Source organism: Vanacampus margaritifer, chromosome 12 (assembly GCF_051991255.1).
Source record: "Vanacampus margaritifer isolate UIUO_Vmar chromosome 12, RoL_Vmar_1.0, whole genome shotgun sequence".
Lineage (NCBI taxonomy): Eukaryota > Metazoa > Chordata > Actinopteri > Syngnathiformes > Syngnathidae > Vanacampus > Vanacampus margaritifer.
In genome coordinates, this window is record NC_135443.1 from 7,398,239 (window position 1) to 7,419,997 (window position 21,759).

Sequence of the window (21,759 nt, forward strand, 5' to 3'; positions counted from 1 at the left end):
ATAGACATAGACCTATATCGTGAACATAAGTCACCAGACGGTGTTTTCATTTTATATGTGGATTCTTTTTTTTTATGAATAATGTATTTGTTAAAGGCTTTTACTTGTAAATCCGTACAATTCACTAAACGGACTACTTGATAAAGCCCGAATCACGCTTTGTTGTGCTATTTTTATTTTGCCGCTGAATTATACTGTGTTTTTTATTTTTACTTGACTGCAAATGTATAGTCAGTAATCCTGAATTTCTAACAAAAAAAAGTGTCTAACACTGCATATGAGTCTTGTGCGTATACGTTTGCGATTTCACTTTATGGCAACATTAAAAAAAAATCCACGCAAAAAGACGTACAAAAAAAGTGGGGAATTGTGCAGAGGTTCGGGAAGTATGTGACAATATGAATTTAATTAAATTTTAACGTTGCAGAGGATTTTTAAAATAGTTTAAAAATGCTCTTTGCGTGTAAACGGTCCAGCAGCCATTATTCATGCCAGCTTTTTTGTTCTCTTATTATTATTATTTTTTTTAAAACCATGGCTGCGTTTCTGGCTCTTAAAAGCGAATGTGCAAATTGTTCGAACAGTTCAGTCCAACTGCTTGTAAATTTAAATTGTATCAATTTCCTATATTTTAAAAAGATGGAATCGGATATTTGAGATGTTGCATAATGTATGCTGAATTGCTGATGGATCAAAATCTCAGTGGAATATTGCAATTTATGGAAAGAGAGATGTTAGTGTACTGGTGTCTGTGTGTGATGTGACATTCCCCAGGACCACTTTCTTGAATGTGAAAGAAGAATTCATCCACCTTTCAAGACAAGACAAGAAAACTCTTGGAATTTCTCTCTCTCTCTCTCTCTCTCTCTCTCTCTCTCTCCACACACATGCAGCTTTAGGGAGACAGGGGTCAGATAGACAGGTAAAGATAAGACCAGATGAGAGAAATACACCTCTCTTAAAAGCAAATCATTGGTTATCTTTTCCTCGGTGCCCACATTTTGAAGTGGCTACACCACAATGCATTTATATATATGTTTTACTCACTGAACCAACACTGAGGAAATAAACATAATTTAACAAGGGCTCAAATTATATTTATAAATCATTTGAAGGCAGTATTGTAATTTAAAAAACGACTGCAGTATAGGCTATACTTTTACAGGACACAAATTAAAAGTATTGATTTAAAAAAAAAAGGTGAACGTTGGCCTATCTATTATCACGATTGGTCTGTACATATATTAAACGGTTCTATTATATTATATCATATCGATTTAATGTTTTTTTCCCTTTGCTCATATATTAAGTTATTGATTTGTTGGCCAAACATATAGTTAGTATGAGCACAATTATAGGAAACGTTATTATTATCATTATTATTATTATTATTATTATTATTATTGTAAAACTGAGAGGCGGTGCAAAGTTTCCGGACCGCAGCTAATAAAATGCATTTCAGGCCCAGTCAACTGTAAGGAACTACGGAAGAGTTTTGTCGCTCTCTTGTGGCGATATAATACACTACAATAACGTCATACACTTCCGTCGCAAAATGATGACGACCGTGACGTATTCCGTGCGACAGAGTGTTCCAACAACAACAATTGTGTAATTGTCCGGACACAGAACGAAAGAGAAAACGCTTAAGCGTAGCTCTCAGTAACAGATGTCTCGCTTGACGTTTTGTGTTTCCAGCTGCAAATATTTACTTTCAAAAAATCTTAGCTTGGAATCACCATTGACAGGTGAGTGACTCTTTTTGCCTTCGATTCTGCGAGTTAGAAGTCCACAACGCCCAGACTTACGGATAAAATTGTTCTAGATTTATCATTAATAAAATACTTTGGGTACTCAGGATGGTTCCGGTTCACCAGTGGTGCAGTAAAAGATCATAAGCCCCTGAAAAAAGCTGTAACTCCCCAGGGGCGGTTTGACAAGGACGAGGAGAAAACCAAGGATGTTGTAGAAAGTAAGAATATATTTTTTGAATAGAGAAAATGTACACCGATCTGTCTATCTGTCATTCACCATCATGTCTCTAACCTCCTACCCATATTTCCTTTTTGACTTGATTTCACAATAAGCAACATGACAGTAAACCTGCTATGCATCTCTGTTGAAGGTTAAACATAATATCAAAAGGAAAAAAAACTTGACGTAAGTGAGGCTGATACAAATATATCAGACTGAATATTTTTTTTGTCCCCAAGGGTTTCCTGAGGATGTGAATCCTGTGACAAAGGAAAAGGGGGGTCCTCGAGGTCTGGAGCCAACTCGCTATGGAGACTGGGAGAGGAAGGGTCGCTGTGTGGACTTCTAGTTCACTGCCTACGTTGTATAGTATTGTACTTGGAATACATACATGTTAATGTGTTAATGAGATCAGCCATTGAGGAAGATACGAGGTATGTTTCTGGGTGGAGTACCATAATCCGTGCAAGAACACTTGACTTCTGGTTTTGGTGGTTTTTGGTCTTGGAGGTTTTGTTTGTTTGTTTTCCAACGCAATCCTTGCCCACTTTTACAATGATGCTGCTCATATAAATATTGTTTATGTATAAATAAAGTCGAAAATACTACGAGCAACCCTTGTGGGTGGGTTGAGTAGTTTCCAATGGTCTGGACGGGCTGTGAAGGCATCACAGACTTACTTAGTTACGGCCTATAGTAATTTGAAAATTGTTCATTAAAAAGTTGTTAACTCCACACTTGGTCTGATTATTTCACCAATGCTACAATACAAGATATTAATAAAGTATGATTTACACAGACACGTGTGGAAGTTCCTCACACTCAGTTGAAGTCTATTACATGTTTGTTTACCTGTGTATGTTTTTTTTTGGGGGGGGGGGGGTGAATTGGTTACATATGTATTTATTCGATGGACTTTGTGCATGCAGCAATTCCACATTCTGTGTAAGGTGGCATGTTAACTTCAATTTACACTTTTTAAAACACTTTGTTTTAGTGCTCATTTTTCATGAGGTCTGTTTTTTTCAAATGCTGTTCACAAATCTGTAAGAAGTTCTCCTTTGCTGAGATAATCCATCCACCTCACGGCTCTGATTGATTAGACAGCATGATTATTGCTGAGTTGTGCCTCGGATACCTGCAATAAAAGGCCACGCTAAAATGTTCGTTGTTTTTTTCCCCCCCAGTGCGTAATACTACTTTGCCACATTTAATATGGCGACGACGTCAACGTGCGATTAAGCGCGTAACAAGACATTTATATATCTACACAGCTCGTTTCCTGTCCACCAATCGCCCACACTCGGATACTTTCACTGACATCCGGAATTCAAAAGTTTGAGATGTTAAGCGTGAGGCAGGAAGCAAACGAGATCATTGAGATTAATTGCAGTTGGAAATAACGATACCAAAGTTTATAAATAAATAACGAAATAATTATACAACAGTAAATCAATTTCAAACAACAACAGAGAATATGCCTCGCCATTTTAGCGACATAAGGCAGTCATTTATTTTGTATTGTGTTAAAATGCTACTTGTTGCATGAAAAGTACCCCACAGTACAACGCGTTAAAACAGCAACAAAACCCAAAAATTAACACAAAACACTGGCAACGTGCGTGTTTTCTTTAGTAGTGTCAGTGGGTGTTGTCTAACTCAAGTCAGATAACGCTATAAACACAGCGGCACGTAAACGCAACACGCTTGGGGGAAGCGGAGGCTAGCACAATATATTTATTTATTTTTTGCCAGTCTGTACAAATTGACATTCTAAGCGAGGATTCGATGATTTGGGTAAGAGTCTGGCCCACATTTTCTAGCTCTTAAGCAACCAACTTTCCATTGACTGACTTACGCAACACGAGCGTCTGTCAAATCGATCATTTTCTGTGGATGTATGCCGGGGATTTTGGATAAGGACACGTCAAACGGAATTTTTGTTCGGATCGTTTGTATATTTTTCACAATTTATTCACCGATGCAATTTACTACATAACCAAAAATGTTGGATTCTTCATGCGAAAGTCGAATTTTGCGCATCTCGTAGCTAGGTTTCATGTTACTCGTTCTACATTGTCGGCAGTGCAATAGCTAATGTCTAATGTCGTACAAGTAGTTCAATTGTGTGATGTTATGTTAATGCCTGTTGCTATTGTTCTTCGCACGGTAGCACGCGTCAATGACCGCCGCCTCGTGACATATGCGGAACTCAAAAAGCCCCCCCATCATAATCAGCTATATTGTGTGATCCCGTTATTTCATTTCCCTCGATGTAAAATGACACCCAGTCGTCGAAATGCTAAGAAATCAACCGCAGATATTTTAACGCAAACATTCTAATTGTAGAGATTTGTGCAAGGACGTCTTATTTATAAATATGTCCATATGGCATTTTGGTTTATCTTTTAATCCACTCGCCCGTATTCATCTTGTATGATTAATCATCATATCCTCTTAAACTAACGTAGCTGTCGCAAATATCAGTTCTGATCTGAAATAACATTCAGTTTTGCTACAAAAGTATCAAGTATAGATTTTCAGATGTGGCTTTCATTTTTACCACGGAAACATGGTGAGATTGTCACTAAACCCCAAGATATTAGGGTGGATCACTTTTGATTGGTCAGTCATTTGTAAAAAAAATAATAATAATAAAATAACACCCACATGTGTGGACTGACCAATATATAAATAGATTTTTTTTTTAATGTAAAATTTACCAAACTGGGACTTTCCGCCCTGTTGCCAGTGTTATATCTGTTCCTTTCTTTTCTTTCTTTTTTTTCTCAGGAGAGCTCAGTATTGTTCATTCGATTTGACATCATCATTGCTCTCCTTTTTTAAAAAAAACAAATAAATTAAAAAAAATTTAATAAATGTTTTTTTTTAATATATATATACATATATACACATATACACACACACACACACACACATATATATATATATATATATATATGTATATATATATATGTTATATCTGTTCCTTTCGATGAATTGGAAAGACGACATCCAAAAGTGAATTTTGATGCACGAGACCCCACAAATGATGAGTTGATGACAAGAAGAAGTTATATACTTTATGATGGGGGGGGCTAATTTCGGCATCATTAGTCACCCTCTTCCACACTGGTTTTAAAAACACCCATTTTCTGCACTTTTTTTTTAGTTTTTATGATAATGATGAATGAAAATGTCATTTAAAAAAGAAAAATTATTGTCATTGACAGGAACTTCATAGATGACATCATATCCAATGGACACCGCCAAATGCAGCCGGCCATGGAAGGCGCACGTTCCAGATGCATGTGTTAGACACCGCATGAGACTGAACGCAACTGACATTGCGAGTGAGAAAAGAGCAACAGAATGGGCGAAAGAACAACCCCATAAAAGTGTTACCGTGGCGCCCACCTCCAGGTATCTGACTGACGGACAATATGTGATGAGAAAGCCTCTGATCTCCATCGAGCAATCGTCTATTTTAAAGAAGACTCGGCATCAACAGAGGGCAAGTACAGAATTGATGTCTTAATATCTTCCGAATGATATTCGGGTGCAGTGACTTCATCACATGGTAATTGCAGCACCTATATCATCAACACTATTTTTTACACTACTCAGTGTTTACTAATGAATATTTTTAACATCATACAGGGTTAGAGTAACATTGGTTAAGTGTGGGGGCAAAAAAACTTTGAAAAGTGTCACATTTACACTCATTGGTGCGGACACACGAAGACCTTTTTAGTGTTAGATTTAACACTGTCAGTGTTAATCTAACACTGGCGATTTTGCTGTGCGAGACCATATTTGTACAGTGTTTACAAATATTTGCTTCTTCCTGGGAGGCTGTAACTAAAAATAATTGCGAAGCAGTAAATATTGGGAGTGGGAATCTTTGAATGTCTCACGGTTCGATTCCGATTTTTGGGCCTGCGATTCGATTCAGAATCAATTTTCGATTAGGAACGATTTTTGATTCAAAATGATTTGATTGACAATGTTTTTTGCTTCAATCTATAGATTTGCAAGGAATTGTAATGATCTACTCCAGTCTGACTCGCTAATGCTAATTAGCGCGCTACTCGCGGCACTTTTATCACTCAAAAGAACGTCGCCACACTGCAAAAAAAACAACTTTTGTTGGAATAACTTGATCGTGACTTTTTCATTTTACTCTCTAATGTGGCTACAACTTAACGGTGTATCAGACCGCGTGGAACCACACTGCCCCTAAGTGGCCAAATCGGGTAAAACATGAACAGCGCTCCCAATAAAGGCACACACAAACAAAGGGAAGACAGTATAAAATAATTTAAATAAAATCGATTTTGGGACATTTAAAATCGATTCTGAATCGTACTAAATGAGAATCGATTTTTTAGCCCACCCCTACTAAATATATACTGTTTGTACAGTATGTACAATGTATGTATATAGTTCTAGGCTAGTTATTAGTGCGCAGTCTCAAAACCACCTCATGTTCATAACCAAGGACCCCCTGTACCTGAAATATGATTTTATGTTAACACAACATTTTTGATATTTCACAGGATGTCGGTCCCAGCAAGACAGATGAAAATCAGCATTCCACCAAGATGAATTTGCCGACCAGGTTAGGAGACGATCTAAACCCAGTGAGCATTGGCTTTACTCCCACTGATGACCCCCCTAAAGATGTGCGTAGCTCACCGTTGGGTGTCACAGATGTCGGCGGTGGGTTGCAACATGAAGAATCTTTTGTTGGATCCACTTTGACTGGAAGTCATTCATTCCAATGTGGCATCTTCGGTAACAATCTGAAGTTCCAGAAAAACGACTCTCCGGTGAGGCCGCAGCTCACATCCACTGTTCTGTACCCTACCTATAGCCCCACCCCACACTTCTTCTCCAAAAGAGACCAAAAAGAGGTCAAAAAACAAAATAGCTGCTTTTTATCGGGGCAGTCAAGAAGACAAAGCATGTCATATCATGAAGCAAATTATTGGGACTGTGCTATCCCGAAGTCTTTTCCCACGTCCACAAATAGGCACGATGCATCCTGGAATCCAAACAAGGAGTATCAAGCTTTGCTGGACTACACGTACCCCCTCAGGCCTGGGCAGATGAACAGCAAGTGGGACAGCACTGCGTTCCAGCCTGACTCTCTCCAACAAGACCTGAACTTGGAGGATTCTGGTATTGGACTGGATAACATTGGTACCACCAGCCTGTCCGAATCGGACTTGAATCTGCGCAACGCCGTTCAGGCAAACGCGTGGGACAGAATGGATCCGGAAATCAATTCCACCTGCGTGGACTCTTCTACACTTGTCTTCAGATCACTCTCTTCTGGGTTGCTTTTGGACAGTTTGGACGTAGTTCTGGACAAGGACGTTGTGAACTGTCACCGCCATCTTCAGTGTGCGCAACCCTCCTCTTCCATCGCTTTCATCCGTACAACGAGTGTTCTTCCTCAGTCCCAATCTGTAGGTGGCGACTTTGACAAGGAGTTCTGCTCTCTGCCTGATCACCTGGAAGAGATGCAAATCCTCACTAAACAGGTCAGTAGGGGTGGGAATCTTTGACAGTCTCAAGATTCGATTCCAATTTTTCAATTGAGAATCGATTTTCGATTTAGATGGATTTTTGATTCAAAATGATTTCTGCTTCAATTTATGGATGTACAAAGAATCGTCATGATCTATTCCATTCCCTATACAGTATATATATTAGGGGTGTTAGAAAAAAATGATTTGGCAATATATCGCGTTATTACAGCGCACAATTCTCAAATCGATTCCATTCCATCCGAATCGATTTTTAAACATCCATTTTTTATGGGAATATTCAACAAAACGTCTTACTTATATATATATATTTTATTGACATTAAGTTTTGAATTGTAAGGAAAGTGCCCTTTCCACAAAAACAGTGTGTAGATCACAACTGCTACTCTATGCAGCTAGCTGTAAATGTTATCGCTTTTGCAGTATGTTCTGACCTCCCTGAACAGACGGACTACAATCTTGTTAAAGTATCAAGCCGTTTATTACACCCCAGTTGAGGTTAACTGTAAACCTAAACAAACAAAACAAAGCAAATTTACACTCAATGCACACTCAAATGCAAACGCACTTTGTTTAGCTTGTGTAGCTAGCTCAAGGCTAACGCACAATGGAAAGTGCCATTGACTCGCTAACGCTAATTAGCACGCTACTCGCGGCACTTTTAGCACTCAAAAGAACGGCTATTCATACAAAACGCTCCAGAGATGTATACAGAGAAGCATCTTAACATTATTCACTTACATATGCTCGTCCTACACATTTTATTGGCATAACTTGATCGTGACTTTTTCCCCCTTCTACTCTCTAATATGGCTACAATTTAACAATGTATCAGAACGCGCGGAACCACACTGCCCCTAAGTGGCCAAATCGGGTACAACATTAACAGCGCTCCCAGGCGCATCTACTTATCAAGCATTACGTAGAAGATGAATTAATTCAGAATTACTGATAAGGTTTCTGATGTAAGACTAGAAATGTTTTATCTGATTGAAGGTGAAGGAGGTGACAGCCAGGCTGAACCGCCCGCTCACGGCAATGTGTGAGTGTATGGACTCAAATCTCCCGACACGATCACAGCCGGAGGAAGAACTGGCTAAAGCGGCTAATGCTAACTCGGAGGCAGCAAGGACGAGTCCCAGTTCATGGCTCGAGTCTGACAGGCTCGAGGAGGTGGAGACTTTGGCGGAGCAGCTTTGTGGTAGCCACCTGAAAGACACTCGGAAGGTCGACCAAAATGTCTCTCTCGCGCAACATATACGTGTAAGTACCAAAGTAGAGACACCTTTGAACAAAACTGGATGGTTCCCAAGTTTAACATCAGTTCCCCTTAAGTCCGCTAAATCCTTTAACAATAAATTTCACTCAAAATTGTTCCTGATGTCATTTGGGGGGGGGGGGGGGGGGGGGGGGCATTTTCTAATTACTTAAACATTTGTTAATTTTATAATAAATTACTACGAAAGGAGGCTATCATCATTTTGAAGGAGAAAAAAAAAAGTGGATTACAAATATTTACTGTTACTGTGCTCAGGTAGAATTTATGTATACATGAACATATTTCTGCTAACTTCCGCTTTTACTCCAATATATTTCCCAAGTACGGAAGCGTAGTGCATTCTCTTGAAAAAAAAATCCTGTTTTTCTGACTAATTTGTTTGGGGGAGCGTTGTTTTTTTGAGTATTTTTTCCCCGTTTTATTGAATATTTTTTTAATAATTTTTTTCTGTTTAAAAAAAATATATATTTTCCTCTCTTTTTCTCAATATATTTTTTTCGGAGTATTTTTTCCCCGTTTTATAAATTTATATATTTTTTGTTTTTTTGAATATTTTTTTGAATATTTGTTACAGATGTTTTGTTCACTTTTGGAACAATACATCCACTGGCTCTACAAGGTTTCTGATAAGATGGACATGTCGGCTAGACCCAAAGTAGACATTGACAATGTGAAGCGGTCACTTGCTCAGCATCAGGTATCGTCCACAATTTCAGGAATTTAAAACGGCAAGTATCAGTTTGACACAAAGGAGCGTTTGTTTTTGTTCTCAGACATTTCAGCAAGAGTTGAGTAGTCATCAGCAATTGACCTCTCGCATTCTTCAAACCGGCGAGCTGCTTCTCCGCTGCATGGACGGCGCGTCTCCGCGTAAGGTTCCCCTTCTGCATGGTTGGTAACAGGCGACATGTGTGCAAAGACTCCATTTTGTTTTTCCCATCCGTATCGTTGCAGTGTTACGAAACACTCTGCTGTTAATTGCGAGGCAGTCGAGAGCCACGGAATGTCACTCGTCTTCCATGGACAATCAGACACGTCCTCATCAGCCCAGTGAGACAGTTGAGCAGGACAAGATGGAGAACCCTGACCCCGCAGGGACCCGGGTATCCACCAAGTGAATGACATGGCTGTCCATCCAACGACCATTCAGACCTTTGGAAGAATTTATCTATATCTGTGTTAAAGTTTTAAACATGACCTGATCTGAGTTGTGGTTCCACGAAGGTAGTAAAATACAGCCGTCAAGTGCCTTTAAATGTAAGTCCAAAACATTTTCTGTCTTGACTTGCGTGTTTTGTAGCAACCTACTGTATCATACTGTATTCGCAATACTTCACCCCCTCCCCCTTTAATAATAGAAAACTACCTTTAATACATTGTTTTGTGAATGTGTGGTTTTTTCTAACACCTTGGCATAAACTATACATAAAGATGAAGACAAAAAAAATAACTGCATTTTTTTTTTTAGAAAACATAACAAATCACATGTACTCACTGACCTTCATGTAGTAAGGTGGTATCAGCTTTATTAAAACAAAACACTTCGATTCCCAGAGCGCCTTTCAAACTGAATTCAGTTGCCTTTTATTATGAAAACAAGAGAACACTGTATTTATATGCAATTCTGCACTTAGGTTACCGCAATACACAACACTTTGCAAACAGATCTTATGTAACTGCCAAATTCCCCCAAATGTAGAATAAAGGATTGTGTGTATTCTTTATAATGCATCTCAGCAAGAATCACAGAAGGATCTTTTCATTGTATACAGTCTGGGAGTACAATATTTATTTTCAGTTTTAAGTATTACATGTAGAATCAAGACAATCCTAAGAATGCATTGAAGACTGACATGAGATCTGACCTATACATACTGTATGTAGGGCTGGGCGATAAATAGATTTTTTTATTTTTTAAATTTGAGTTTTGTTGTGGACGATTAAAAAAAATCATAATATCGAGTCCCCCCTCCCCACCGCTGCGCCGCGCCCTTCGCCTTCATGGGCTTCCGTAGCTTTAGCTCTGCTAGTCATATCCTCACACACTCCATACGGGATGAACTCAACAACAACAAACTCCCGCTAAAAAAACAAAACAAAAAAACAGTGTACCATGTTACCGTGGATGAGCACGTATGAAAAGAAAGGGGCACAATAAGAACGAAGAGTGGTTATTTTGCCGTGACTGGCAAAACAACCACTGCCTAAATAACCACTGGCTCCACTATTGGTCAATCGCCGGAGCGAAGACATTGTTATCCAGATATTTACAAACTTATGTGAATAGCACAAATGTGCACGTTTATGTCGCTGCCTGGTCGCAACATGTACGTCAAGACGGACTCGCCTTGCAAGCACTTACCGGTATGAAAGACAAACTGACTTTCACTCGCCGTGTCCGTGACGCTTGTCAGCCTCTGCGTCGTCTGCGACATAAAATCCTTAAGAAATGTAGTTATAGTGGGCTGGTAATGCTCATAACAGCCTATTTACAGTGACAAAACTAATTGAAAAGTGAAAGGAGATCTATAGGATGGGGTGAATTTGGTGAAGCGGACTAATCACGGTAAAATAGCCGATTTACGGCATGCCAAGATTTTCTTAATCCGGGGACTGGCCAATCAAATTACGCTAAAAGGAAATTTGCCAATCATGGCAAAACAGCCTCCTCAATTTATATCACAGTACTTGGAGTGTCAGCAGACAGTTGGAGGGCATGACAAGCCCAGACCTCGGTTCCTACATATAAAGCCAAAATATGTTTATTTGTGTCATATTGAGGGACACAAGTAGCACTGTTTAGCCTTTAAAACAAATTTGACAAAAAAGTTTTGCTGTACTACTTTATCAACACATAGATTTACATTTCCAGAAGTATTTGATTAAAGGTAGAAGTTTTGCACATTGATTTCAAGAGAAGAAATATGGTTACTTTTGTTAACTGATCAGATAAAAGCAAAACTTATAAATTCTTGGTTTACGTATATATATATATATATATATATATATATATATACATACATATATATATAAAATCGCGGGGTCGTGAATCTTTTTTTTTTTTTTTTTTTAAATCGGAGATTTTATTTTTAGGCAAAATCGCCCAGCCCTAACTGTATGTGTGTGTACATATACATATGTTTTATTTGTTATTATTATTTTTTTAAACAAACAAAAAAAAATCTCCTTCTCACCCTGTGGGGACGACTTCTTGGGCTCAGGTCATCTCCAACAGAGTGGCGAGTTTGAGGGTTCTCAGTCAAACATCTGAGGTCTTGTCTACTAGTACTACTTTACTACTAAGAACAACTAAGACTGTGCAATACTCTCAAACCCCCAACACCGTTAAGAGAACCCAAGTTGTGGAAGATTTAAATGTACACAAACACACCTGCACAAGTAGGGGAGCAAGATTTTTTTTGTTTTGTTTATGTGTATATATATATTTTTCCATTTACACACATTTTAAGTACATATAAGTACTACAGTTGAGATGGTAAAACTGTGAGATTTCTGTGGCTGTTGAACAAGAAACTTCATATGGAGACAAAATAGAATATGCAAGTAACAGAATTACTATAAGCAGAAAAAAAACAAAAAAAGGTCCTTACAAACAAAACAAAAAAAGACTTCATGAAACAGATGGTTACCAAACCCAAAATGGAATGCAGTGATGCACGCACACAAACACACACCAAATTCTCATGAGTCTCATGAGCGGGTCGAATAAAAGTAGTCTCAGCTTGCTGAGACAAAAGTGATCATGTTGTCTGGGCCAGATCAGGTGAAATAATCACCTTTTTTTGTACAATTTGTCATCAATACGAGGACAGGGTGACAAGACGAATTCTTTATTTGTTTTTTTGGTAGTGTGCTACATTATTGTACAAATACAGGCAACTTCATCTTGTTCTCACATACACATGTGACTCATGTCGTCCCTACCCTGTCAGATTGTGGTAGAGTTTCCAGGAAGATGGCAGCCAGGCATACGGTGCCTGTCGAAGAGAGGGCGGGTGAGCAGGAGCTGCTGTCGTTTGGTTCTCAGCAGCAGCCACCCGATGAAGGCTTGACGGTCGTGCCGGGGGTCAGCTTCACGTTGGGCTTCTCGCCACCGCCGGCCGCGGCCCCGGGGCCCATTCGCTTTTTTATTTCCGCAGCCATAGTCATGAAGGCCTGCTCCACGTTGGTGGCATTCTTGGCACTGGTTTCCAAGAACGGGATGCCCAGAGAGTCTGCAAACTCCTGGACAAAATAAGAGGACAGATGCAGCATGGGAAGAACAACAACAAACTCTCATTTGCTCCCAAAAACATATAAAAACTTTCTATTTTGATGATTGCCATGGTCCCAAAAACGTATTTGTACGTTTTCAGTTTTTTTTTATGCTAGAGAATACAGAAGGCTTTGATGCGGCCTCTGACTTTAAGAGGTCACTTACAGCAATGGAAGTTATTACAAAAAAACGGCCAGCAGGTGGCAGCAGAGTATAAGAGATCAACCAGGGCCATGTTGCAACAAAGCTCAACAGGTTTGTGAATAATGATGAAACCTAGATATATTATAATGCTAAATGCTACAAACGGAAACAAACAAATACTTTTTTTTTTCCTGATGAAAGAGACTAAAATCTTTCTTTTGGGAAGTTCCATGTTTTTATAACAATAGAATACAATATTCTGTGGGCCTTGCAAAATCATTCAAAATCCAGTGAAACGGCTGGGAGCAAAGATGGTTGCTTCAGTGAAAATGGCTGGGAGAGAATGAGTTAGTCATTTCAGGACTATAAAGCACCCTAACTTAGGCCGCGCTAGCTAAGTTTGGGGAATACTCGAGTTTGTTACACATATAAGCCGCACCTGACTGCAAGCCGCAGGTGTTTTAATGTTACCGCACCGGGTTCCCGCTGCTTTCTTTTCCATAAGGGAAGGGGTTGCTGTCGTTCTGTCTCTTCTACTGTATTTTTTTGGGCTCACTTGGTTTGTTTTGCTCTGCCTGACGCTCTTGGGCTTCTTTTATAGTGCGCCTCATTGTGATCTGACGGATAAGCCGCACCTTTGTATTAGCCGCAGGGTCGAATGCAAGTGAAAAAAAGTAGCGGCTTGTAGTCCAGAAATTACGGTAATAGTTGTATACAATAGTTTTTCAAATCGGCCCATAGAAATTTTAGCCAGAAGTTCTTGAGTATGTGAGGGCCCAATGTAATAAACATGTTTTATCATCACTAACCTTGTTGTCAAATTTGTTATTCAATTTGTTGTACACCATGAGGGGCCGTACCTTTGCTGTTGTGTAATCCACCACCTTCTTTGTCGTCAGGTCACACTTGTTGCCTACCAACAACTTGTTGACATTTTCACTGGCATAGCGGTCAATTTCCTGTAGCCATTGTTTCACATTGTTGAAGGATTCCTGTGACATCAAAAAGAGGACTATTGAGAATGCACCTAAATATAGTACACCAATTTAACCAAATAACACAATTGTTTACAATGGATATGAAAAGTCAAATATTATATATTGTCCCCTCTTAAAACAATGGCCTAAGTCATATTTTCAAACTATTTCAGACTATTATTTTAGGAAGGTGACAAATCAATGTATTAACAGTAAAGCCAAGATGCATTCAATCAAAAATAAGAAGATATATCAAATTCCAATCAATTTCCTAACTTTTTACAACAATGTGACCTAAAGCTTGGACTGAGTTACGTGACAAAGTGCGCACACCCATTTATGTTTGGGAATGTAAAAAAAAAACAACTGCTAACTTTAATTGACGACATGCTACAAAAAGGGAGGGGGCTCATAGATCACACGTGTAAGGATTAAAAGAGAGGTTAAACAGACAGTGCTTGAAAATGTCCCAATCCGATACCTCGGCAATTTATTACGAAGAAAAAAAAAAAAGGCATCCGTGTTGCCTTTTAATTTTTATTTTTACAAAACTGTCCCAACATGACACGTTTTTATATGGCTAGTGAAACGGTGGTTTAAACCAACATTTAAATCCTTTTTGGGAGGCACATCAGTTTTTCAGATAGCATATTAATAACTTTAGTTGCATAAAGGCCTCTTTATTTTCTCATGTTCAGCGGGCGACAACTACTGCATTGGATCACGTGACCGATATAGTGTCGCGCGGCACGTCTGCGGCTCCCCTGCAAACACATCGCAAACTGTTGCAGCGTGTAGAATGGATCATCTCTCGTGGTTGGTCCGTTTACTCACATGCTGTAATGACGATTTGCGATAATGAGACGATACTAGTTCGCTCTGTGAGAGGCTCCCATTACTCCATATGAGGATCCTAGCATAAAACGTGCACTGGCTGATAACAGTATTCATTGAAAAATAACATAAGATGACAGTACCGCAAGATGGCTTGCCTGTGGCTTCAGCAGCGAGTGGCGACTGGCATAGTCGTGATCGATTTCACAACACAAACGCATCATCATCATCATGTAGGTCTATTTGTTCTCGGAACAAAATGTCGCTTTGTTCCTTGTTCCAAAAAGTATAAAAACGTGTATGTCTACTGGAGTTGAAATTAAAATGCAGAAGAAACAGCATCTTGTCAATATCAGTCGTAGCGACACACCCTTCGACTTGGAAGTGAAACTGCAGCACATTTTCAAAACAACGTGTGTGGATTGTTTTTATAGCAATAGAACACAATATTCTGTGGGCCTTGCAACATCAGTCAAAATCCAGTGAAACAGGGATTGTTTTAGTGAAAATGTCTGGGAGTGAATGAGTTAAGAGGGTGTGCACACTTTTGCAGCATGATCTCAGATATTGTTATACTTCCATTCTCGTAATATAGTTCTCCTTTTAAAAAGGGACTGTGCAGGTCATAGGTCACATTAATGATGTAAAAAACTTGGAAACAATTTATCTTGGTCTCATTTTTTTTTTATCAGAAAAAAAATAGGTAGTAGAGTTTTTTTATCCACTGTGTTTATGACTATCCTTATGCTATCATAAAACTTATGTCAGTCCAAACAGTTGTGTACATTAATAAAACAACACAATCAGCAAATATGGTTTGATTTGTATTTAAATAGATTGCAAAGAAAACATGATTACACCATCATTTCTAACTAACACACACCTATTTTCTGGGAAAACCCGCCCAAACAACAACAACAACAACAGCAGCAGCCATTTTGTCCTGTGCTGCCACCTGTTGTCAACTGAAACTGACGTCAAAGAGCTGATGGGCCCGCCTTGCCATCGCCATGTGGATCGGGTATCGGCTCCGATTATTGTGGATTGTGCCAAAATGGTCCCGATCCACAGAGGCTTCTCTCCAGAGCGCGCGCAAGTCTCCAATGACGAGGTGAAACGGGGAATGGTGAGGTAAATAATATTTCCCCTTGGCTACGTTGGCTCAGTCAATGTCTGTCAAAATTGCACTGGGGGAACATCGGATGCCATTTGGCGGGCGAGACAAAGAATAATGTAATTAATTATTCCTGTATTAATAGCATTTTGTACATAAAGGTAGCATTTGGTGATCATCTATTTTCTTAAACTGAAGAACAAAAAAAAGCATGTAGCCTATCAATATTTCTTTACGTGCAGACATGACAGTGTGTAGACAGAAGCAAGTGGCGCAGGAGCCTTGGCTACATCGAACTCATTTTGCAATCAGAAGCGCTTGGAATCAGGCGAGCCTTGGCCACATTACGCACCGTTGAAACATTAACTCTGCATGTTTGAATGTAAGAAAATAAAAGTGGACCGTCACTTAAGTAATGATTACATTCATTCATTATACATTCAATACGTGTATTGAAAGTGAAGACATTAAAGAACATCTAAAAGCATTAGAGGGTTGTTTTTGTTTTGTCTTTTTAAATACATCAAACTCATTTTGCAATCAGAAGCGCTTGGAATCAGGCGAGCCTTGGCCACATTACGCACAGTTGAAACATTAACTCTGCATGTTTGAATGTAAGAAAATAAAAGTGGACCGTCACTTAAGTAATGATTACATTCATTGATTATACATTCAATACGTGTATTGAAAGTGAAGACATTAAAGAACATCTAAAAGCATTAGAGTTTTTTTTTATATATTGAATACTATTGGGGGTGGGGGGCTGACTAGTGCAAAGAAAATTTAGTATGGATCGGAATCGGCAGATACTGAACCCAAGGTATCGGTAATGAAAAAAGGGGATTGGAGCATCCCTGTCACGGCTCTACTGGTTCCCGGGCTTGGTCATGTGGCATTTTGAGGTCTACTTCAGTTGACAGTAGATGGCAGCACAGGACAAAATGGCCACCCCCTGAGATGGATAACAACTTTGCTTAAATCTGCCTAATTCTTATTCACTCATGCAATATTAATCAGAATACCTTGTTTCGACTAGTGGGGGGCACACAAAGCATATTATTGCAAATCAATGTTTTGATTTAACTTCTGCTTTAAGACAGGACAGTTTAATGTTTTCATCATTTTGTGCTGCCACTGATATGCAAAACCCATTCATCCATCCCATGTATCCTCCTAATTACAAGAGACTTGTGTGTACTTGGTATTGAACCGCTGATGCAATAAATTAGAGCCATGTAAAATTGGAAAAGTTCAATTAGATGGTGAAATCAATTTGAATATACATTGAGTGTTTTTCAAAGTAGAAAACGCTGTGGTGTGACACTCACCTGATCTGTGACATCATACACTACAATGATACCGTGAGCTCCTCGGTAGTAACTGGAGGTGATCGTACGAAACCGTTCTTGACCTGCTGTATCCCACTGTAAAAGGTAAAAAAATAAAAAAAAAACATAGAATTTTTAAACAAAGTTGTGTACTCTTTAAAATATCAATATCAAAATTGAGAACTTAAGAGTACTTGACAAATGGTGTTTTACGTACAATCTGAAGTTTAATGGTCTTTCCATCTAGTTCAATGGTCCGTATTTTGAAGTCCACACCAATTGTGCTGATATAGCTTTCTGTGTACGTATCATCCTGGAGAGAGAGAAAAAAAAAAAGATTCAGTTACTTTTGGTTTCACTGCAGACAACACAAGCAGACCCTCATAAGACACATCCGTTTTAAACAGTTATATTCTGACCAAGCAAAGACATGTATCACCAAAAAAAAATGTTTCTTACATCAAAAATATTGTATTCTGAGTTACTACTTTTAATAGTATTCAAATGAAATAGTCTGTATTGTGTTAGTCCATGACAATAACATAAGATCTTAAAATGTACCACACAAAGAGTAAAATAGGATATCAAGTTTAATTCAACGTTGTCAAGTAAGAATAGGAAATTAGACGTCATGAATATGAACGAGAGTTTTTAAATACAGTACTAAGCAACCAAAACAATGTTTTAATGAGACTTCACAGAGAAGTGTGAAAAGAAAGAACAAATGATGTCAGTAACACAATTTGTGGATACATATGTAATGTAGTCACTTACAAAATCAGTTGCATCATAGACTATGTTTACATGGAGGCACTAACCCTTTTAAAACGTAAATATTGCCAATACAGGGAGTCCTCAAGTAACGGCGGAGTTCCGTTCCTACGCTGGCGATGTAACCTGAATTTCGACTTCAATCTGATTTTCCCGTTAAAGTCGATATTTACATCAAAAATACTTACTGCACAGTAATTTCAAGAAAACACATTTGCGCGACCCGGAAGAGCCGGCCGGAACCAATATGTTGTGTTTCCGCACGGACATTCTTTGCTGACGGACGACAGAGCGGAGCTAACGGAAACTTAAAACACAGAAATGTGACGCGCCTGATGGGAGAGCCGACCTGCTGATTGCGACGTCCGTTACTGGAGGCAACAACAACACAACTTTAAATAACTTTAAAATGACGTGATTACTGTTGGAAATTAACAACAAAAAAAGAAGGTGCTACGAACGAGGCACGGGCGCCGTAAAACCCGCATATGCTCTTATTCAGGTTTTTATAAAGTCCCTTTCATAACCCATATTCGTGTTCATATAAACAGCATTTGGAATACCTTGTTTGAACAGGACATTGGTTTGCATTGTGCTCTATTCTTCATCTTCGTCACTTATTTGTATTTGCAAGGAATCTTGTTTTTTTAGTACAGGGACAACTTGTACGCGGAGTGCCGTTCCCATTCGCTAAACATGCCTAGCTTGAACGCATTGATTTCACATTATTTTCTCTCTCTACGGCGACAACGCTACAGTTTTACATCAATGCATATACGTGTATACAAGTCCGTGCTTATGGCATGGAAATTTCTCAAGCAGAGGTAAACAAACATGACGACGCTGCGAAGAACCACACTTTTGGAGCGAGGAGGAAACAGGCTACTTTATTTCACGTGGTGAGTGACAAATAGAATCTTTTTTTAATTGCACGTAGAAAGCTCAAAGGAGAAATGTCGTCTATTTGCCTAATGACGATTTTTTGTGCGTCACGCTTACAAACGGGGTATTCCAATCGAGCATATTAATTAACCGTGTATATGGAGTCTGTCCGCCACGCATGTAAATGGGTTCTCTCGAATCTTTCAGAAACCAGAATTCTGACATTAACCCGAACATTTAATGCGTGTAAAGGTAATCCTTACTGCATTTTTCCCCCCCATTTAGACATGGATAATGCACTAATTCAAAAATTTGTGGTAAGAACTCAACTGTGGACGTAAGAGTAATTATTAAAGAAATACATATTTTCTGAAGAATCTTACCGCAAATCGAAGCAGGAGACAAGATTTTCCAACGCCAGAGTCACCAATCAGCAGCAGTTTGAATAAATAGTCACTGTAAAGAGTAAACAGAATATGCGTTGGTGAATAAAGCCCAACATTCTAAATAGTTGTAAATTATTTGTCTATGAATTCTATTCTTATTTAGTCCTAAAAATATAGCAAATTATGTGATTATGAAGGCCAAGTTCGGTCCTCTAGAGCCCCTATCCAGCCTGTTTTCCATGTTTCTCTGCACTAACACACCTGATTCATGATCAGGAACGTTATGTTTCTGCAAAGCTTGCTGATGAGCTGCTCATTAGATTCAGCTGCGCTGAAGGAGGGAGACATGGGGAAAAAAGGCTGGATAGTGGCTCTCGTGAAACCAAATTTGGCCTTTCTCTGCTCTTTAGTATTCAGGCCAGCCTAAGTGATGTGTGTGGAGTAAATATTTTTAAAACGTATTCTTAAAAGGATAATGAATGACAATTCAACTTGTCAGTTGTGAGTCATTAAAACACCCGCCTAATAATGTATGATAAGCCAAGAAAACAAAAGCTGAGGTAAGCTAATTGCTCAACCCTGCTGTGGCGGAATTGTAGGCATGTCCATGGCATGTGATCTTCTCATGACTAAGACACTAGTGGAGGGGCTACTTCCACCCTCGTCACACGAAATGATTCAAATATATTAACATAGATCAAAGTTAAGTCCGTCATGGAACTTAGAACCTTAATTTGACGACGTAATGACATTCATATTTAGCTCGATCCAATGGGAGGCATAATGCACCCAATTTTGACGCTACGTTGAATCATGTGTGAAGTTTTAAGCTTAGCTTGATCTTGCAGCGAATATCAACAAACCAGTGCTACCGGTTCTCAAAGCCTAACACAGCAGAAGACTACATGAACAATAAACATTTGGGGTTAATGATCCTAGTTTCTATTTTGCTGGAATACGATTCTTAGTCCAACGTACCGCAGTCTCCCGATGTGGCTTTTCCCCCCAATAGCTTATCATAGCAGTTCATCAATTAATATGTAAATGACAGAATGTCTGTACGGTACGGTACAAAGCTGTCAGGATCAACGCAAGACCAATGCAAGTTTGGATCCCCTCCAACCTCACGACCATTTTAAGGCAAAGTCGTGAAATCATAATGTTTGTATCAAAAAAATACCGTTGCCCGACAACCGCCTAACATGAATATTAATATTGATAACAACATTAACGTGAATAATAATAACAAGACGCGTTCATCCGAGACGTCGGTGGTAGGTTCCGATGGGTAGACGCAAGTCAGCTGATGTTAGCTGCTAATGTAGCTTCACTTGACAGACACCGCTAACTTGTCTGTTATAATAACAACCGACACACTCAAACGTGACACGGCATTCGTAATAATAGTACTTACTATTCGGGATTCATTGTGGACTTGTTCAAAAGTGTGTTGCCGTCTCGTGGGGAGATTTGATATGATGTGTGGATACGGCAGCTGTAGCTAGCTTAGACAGCTCCCAGAAGAACGGCCGGCTAGTTGTTTCTCACTACAAAATCCAAAATGGCTGCGACTCCAACCAGGAAGCAGTTAACAGTAGCCAACTCAGCTAGTTACACGGTATAAAATAACAGCGACAGCGCGTAGCCTATTGTTCCTTATATTTTACAAAAAGCTGCTAATCGGAGCGTTATCCGCAATCCTAAGCAAAAAAAAATTCTGCGTTAAAGATGTTGCGCCTGTTCTCGCTGCTAACTGGGAAGTCGTTATTGCATTGGAAAACTGTCAGACTGAAACCGCTTACGTCATTTAGTGAAACGTGGCAAAGCGATGGTCCGGTGTCGGGCAACATGCAGTCCCAAGTTCTCTGGCAGATAACGTCACCATTTATATTTATATATATATATATTTTTTTTTATTAGTAGCCAATAAGTTTGGTGTTCATTACTTTCCTGCTGTTTTGATTTAAAAGAAATATAATATACTTTATTATGTCGGTACGTGTGTGATCCAGCTTCAGTGAATAATTTACTCGTTTCAAAATAATTTCAAGTAAACGTGTAAACAAATTATTTAATCAGACGTACACAGTCATTAAATGCTGTAGACGAGTTGTGCAAGATTGTCACGCAACGTCACACCACATGCCATGAGTCATTTCACTCTTGGCAAATACTTTTCGGAAGTAATGTTTGTTTGTCGGATTTGCCCTATGGTATACTAGCAATATAATTATTTGGG

At 39.0% G+C, this 21,759-nt stretch overlaps 3 protein-coding genes across 4 annotated transcripts in view; 1 reads left to right on the plus strand and 2 right to left on the minus strand.

The window, feature by feature from the left end:
* slc2a15a (solute carrier family 2 member 15a) overlaps positions 1-6,814 on the minus strand; it is a 78,136-nt gene extending 71,322 nt beyond the window's left edge. Inside the window, exon 1 of the mRNA XM_077582509.1 lies at positions 6,673-6,814. The gene's annotated coding sequence lies outside the window, so the exon portion shown is untranslated. The remainder of the gene's footprint in view (positions 1-6,672) is intronic.
* On the plus strand, positions 3,634-10,184 carry cep68 (centrosomal protein 68). Of its 2 annotated transcripts, XM_077582507.1 has the most exons (7): positions 3,634-3,771; positions 5,208-5,488; positions 6,534-7,523; positions 8,526-8,792; positions 9,383-9,505; positions 9,582-9,678; positions 9,763-10,184. In XM_077582507.1, the coding sequence occupies exons 2-7, from the start codon at positions 5,219-5,221 to the stop codon at positions 9,924-9,926; spliced, it is 1,911 nt and encodes a 636-aa protein (XP_077438633.1). In that variant the 5' UTR covers positions 3,634-3,771; positions 5,208-5,218; the 3' UTR covers positions 9,927-10,184. The 2 variants fall into 2 exon arrangements, with proteins under 2 accessions (XP_077438633.1, XP_077438634.1); XM_077582508.1 differs by lacking the exon at positions 3,634-3,771 and having other exon boundaries at positions 3,784-5,488.
* Positions 10,185-12,208: 2,024 nt separating this feature from the next.
* Positions 12,209-21,338, minus strand: LOC144061773 (ras-related protein ORAB-1-like). The gene is made up of 6 exons (XM_077582513.1): positions 20,935-21,338; positions 19,518-19,590; positions 17,699-17,794; positions 17,482-17,577; positions 14,089-14,220; positions 12,209-13,053 (listed from the first exon to the last, which is right to left on the minus strand). Exons 1-6 carry the CDS (start codon positions 20,946-20,948, stop codon positions 12,853-12,855), a joined length of 612 nt encoding a protein of 203 aa, XP_077438639.1. The 5' UTR covers positions 20,949-21,338; the 3' UTR covers positions 12,209-12,852.
* Positions 21,339-21,759: the final 421 nt, after the last annotated feature.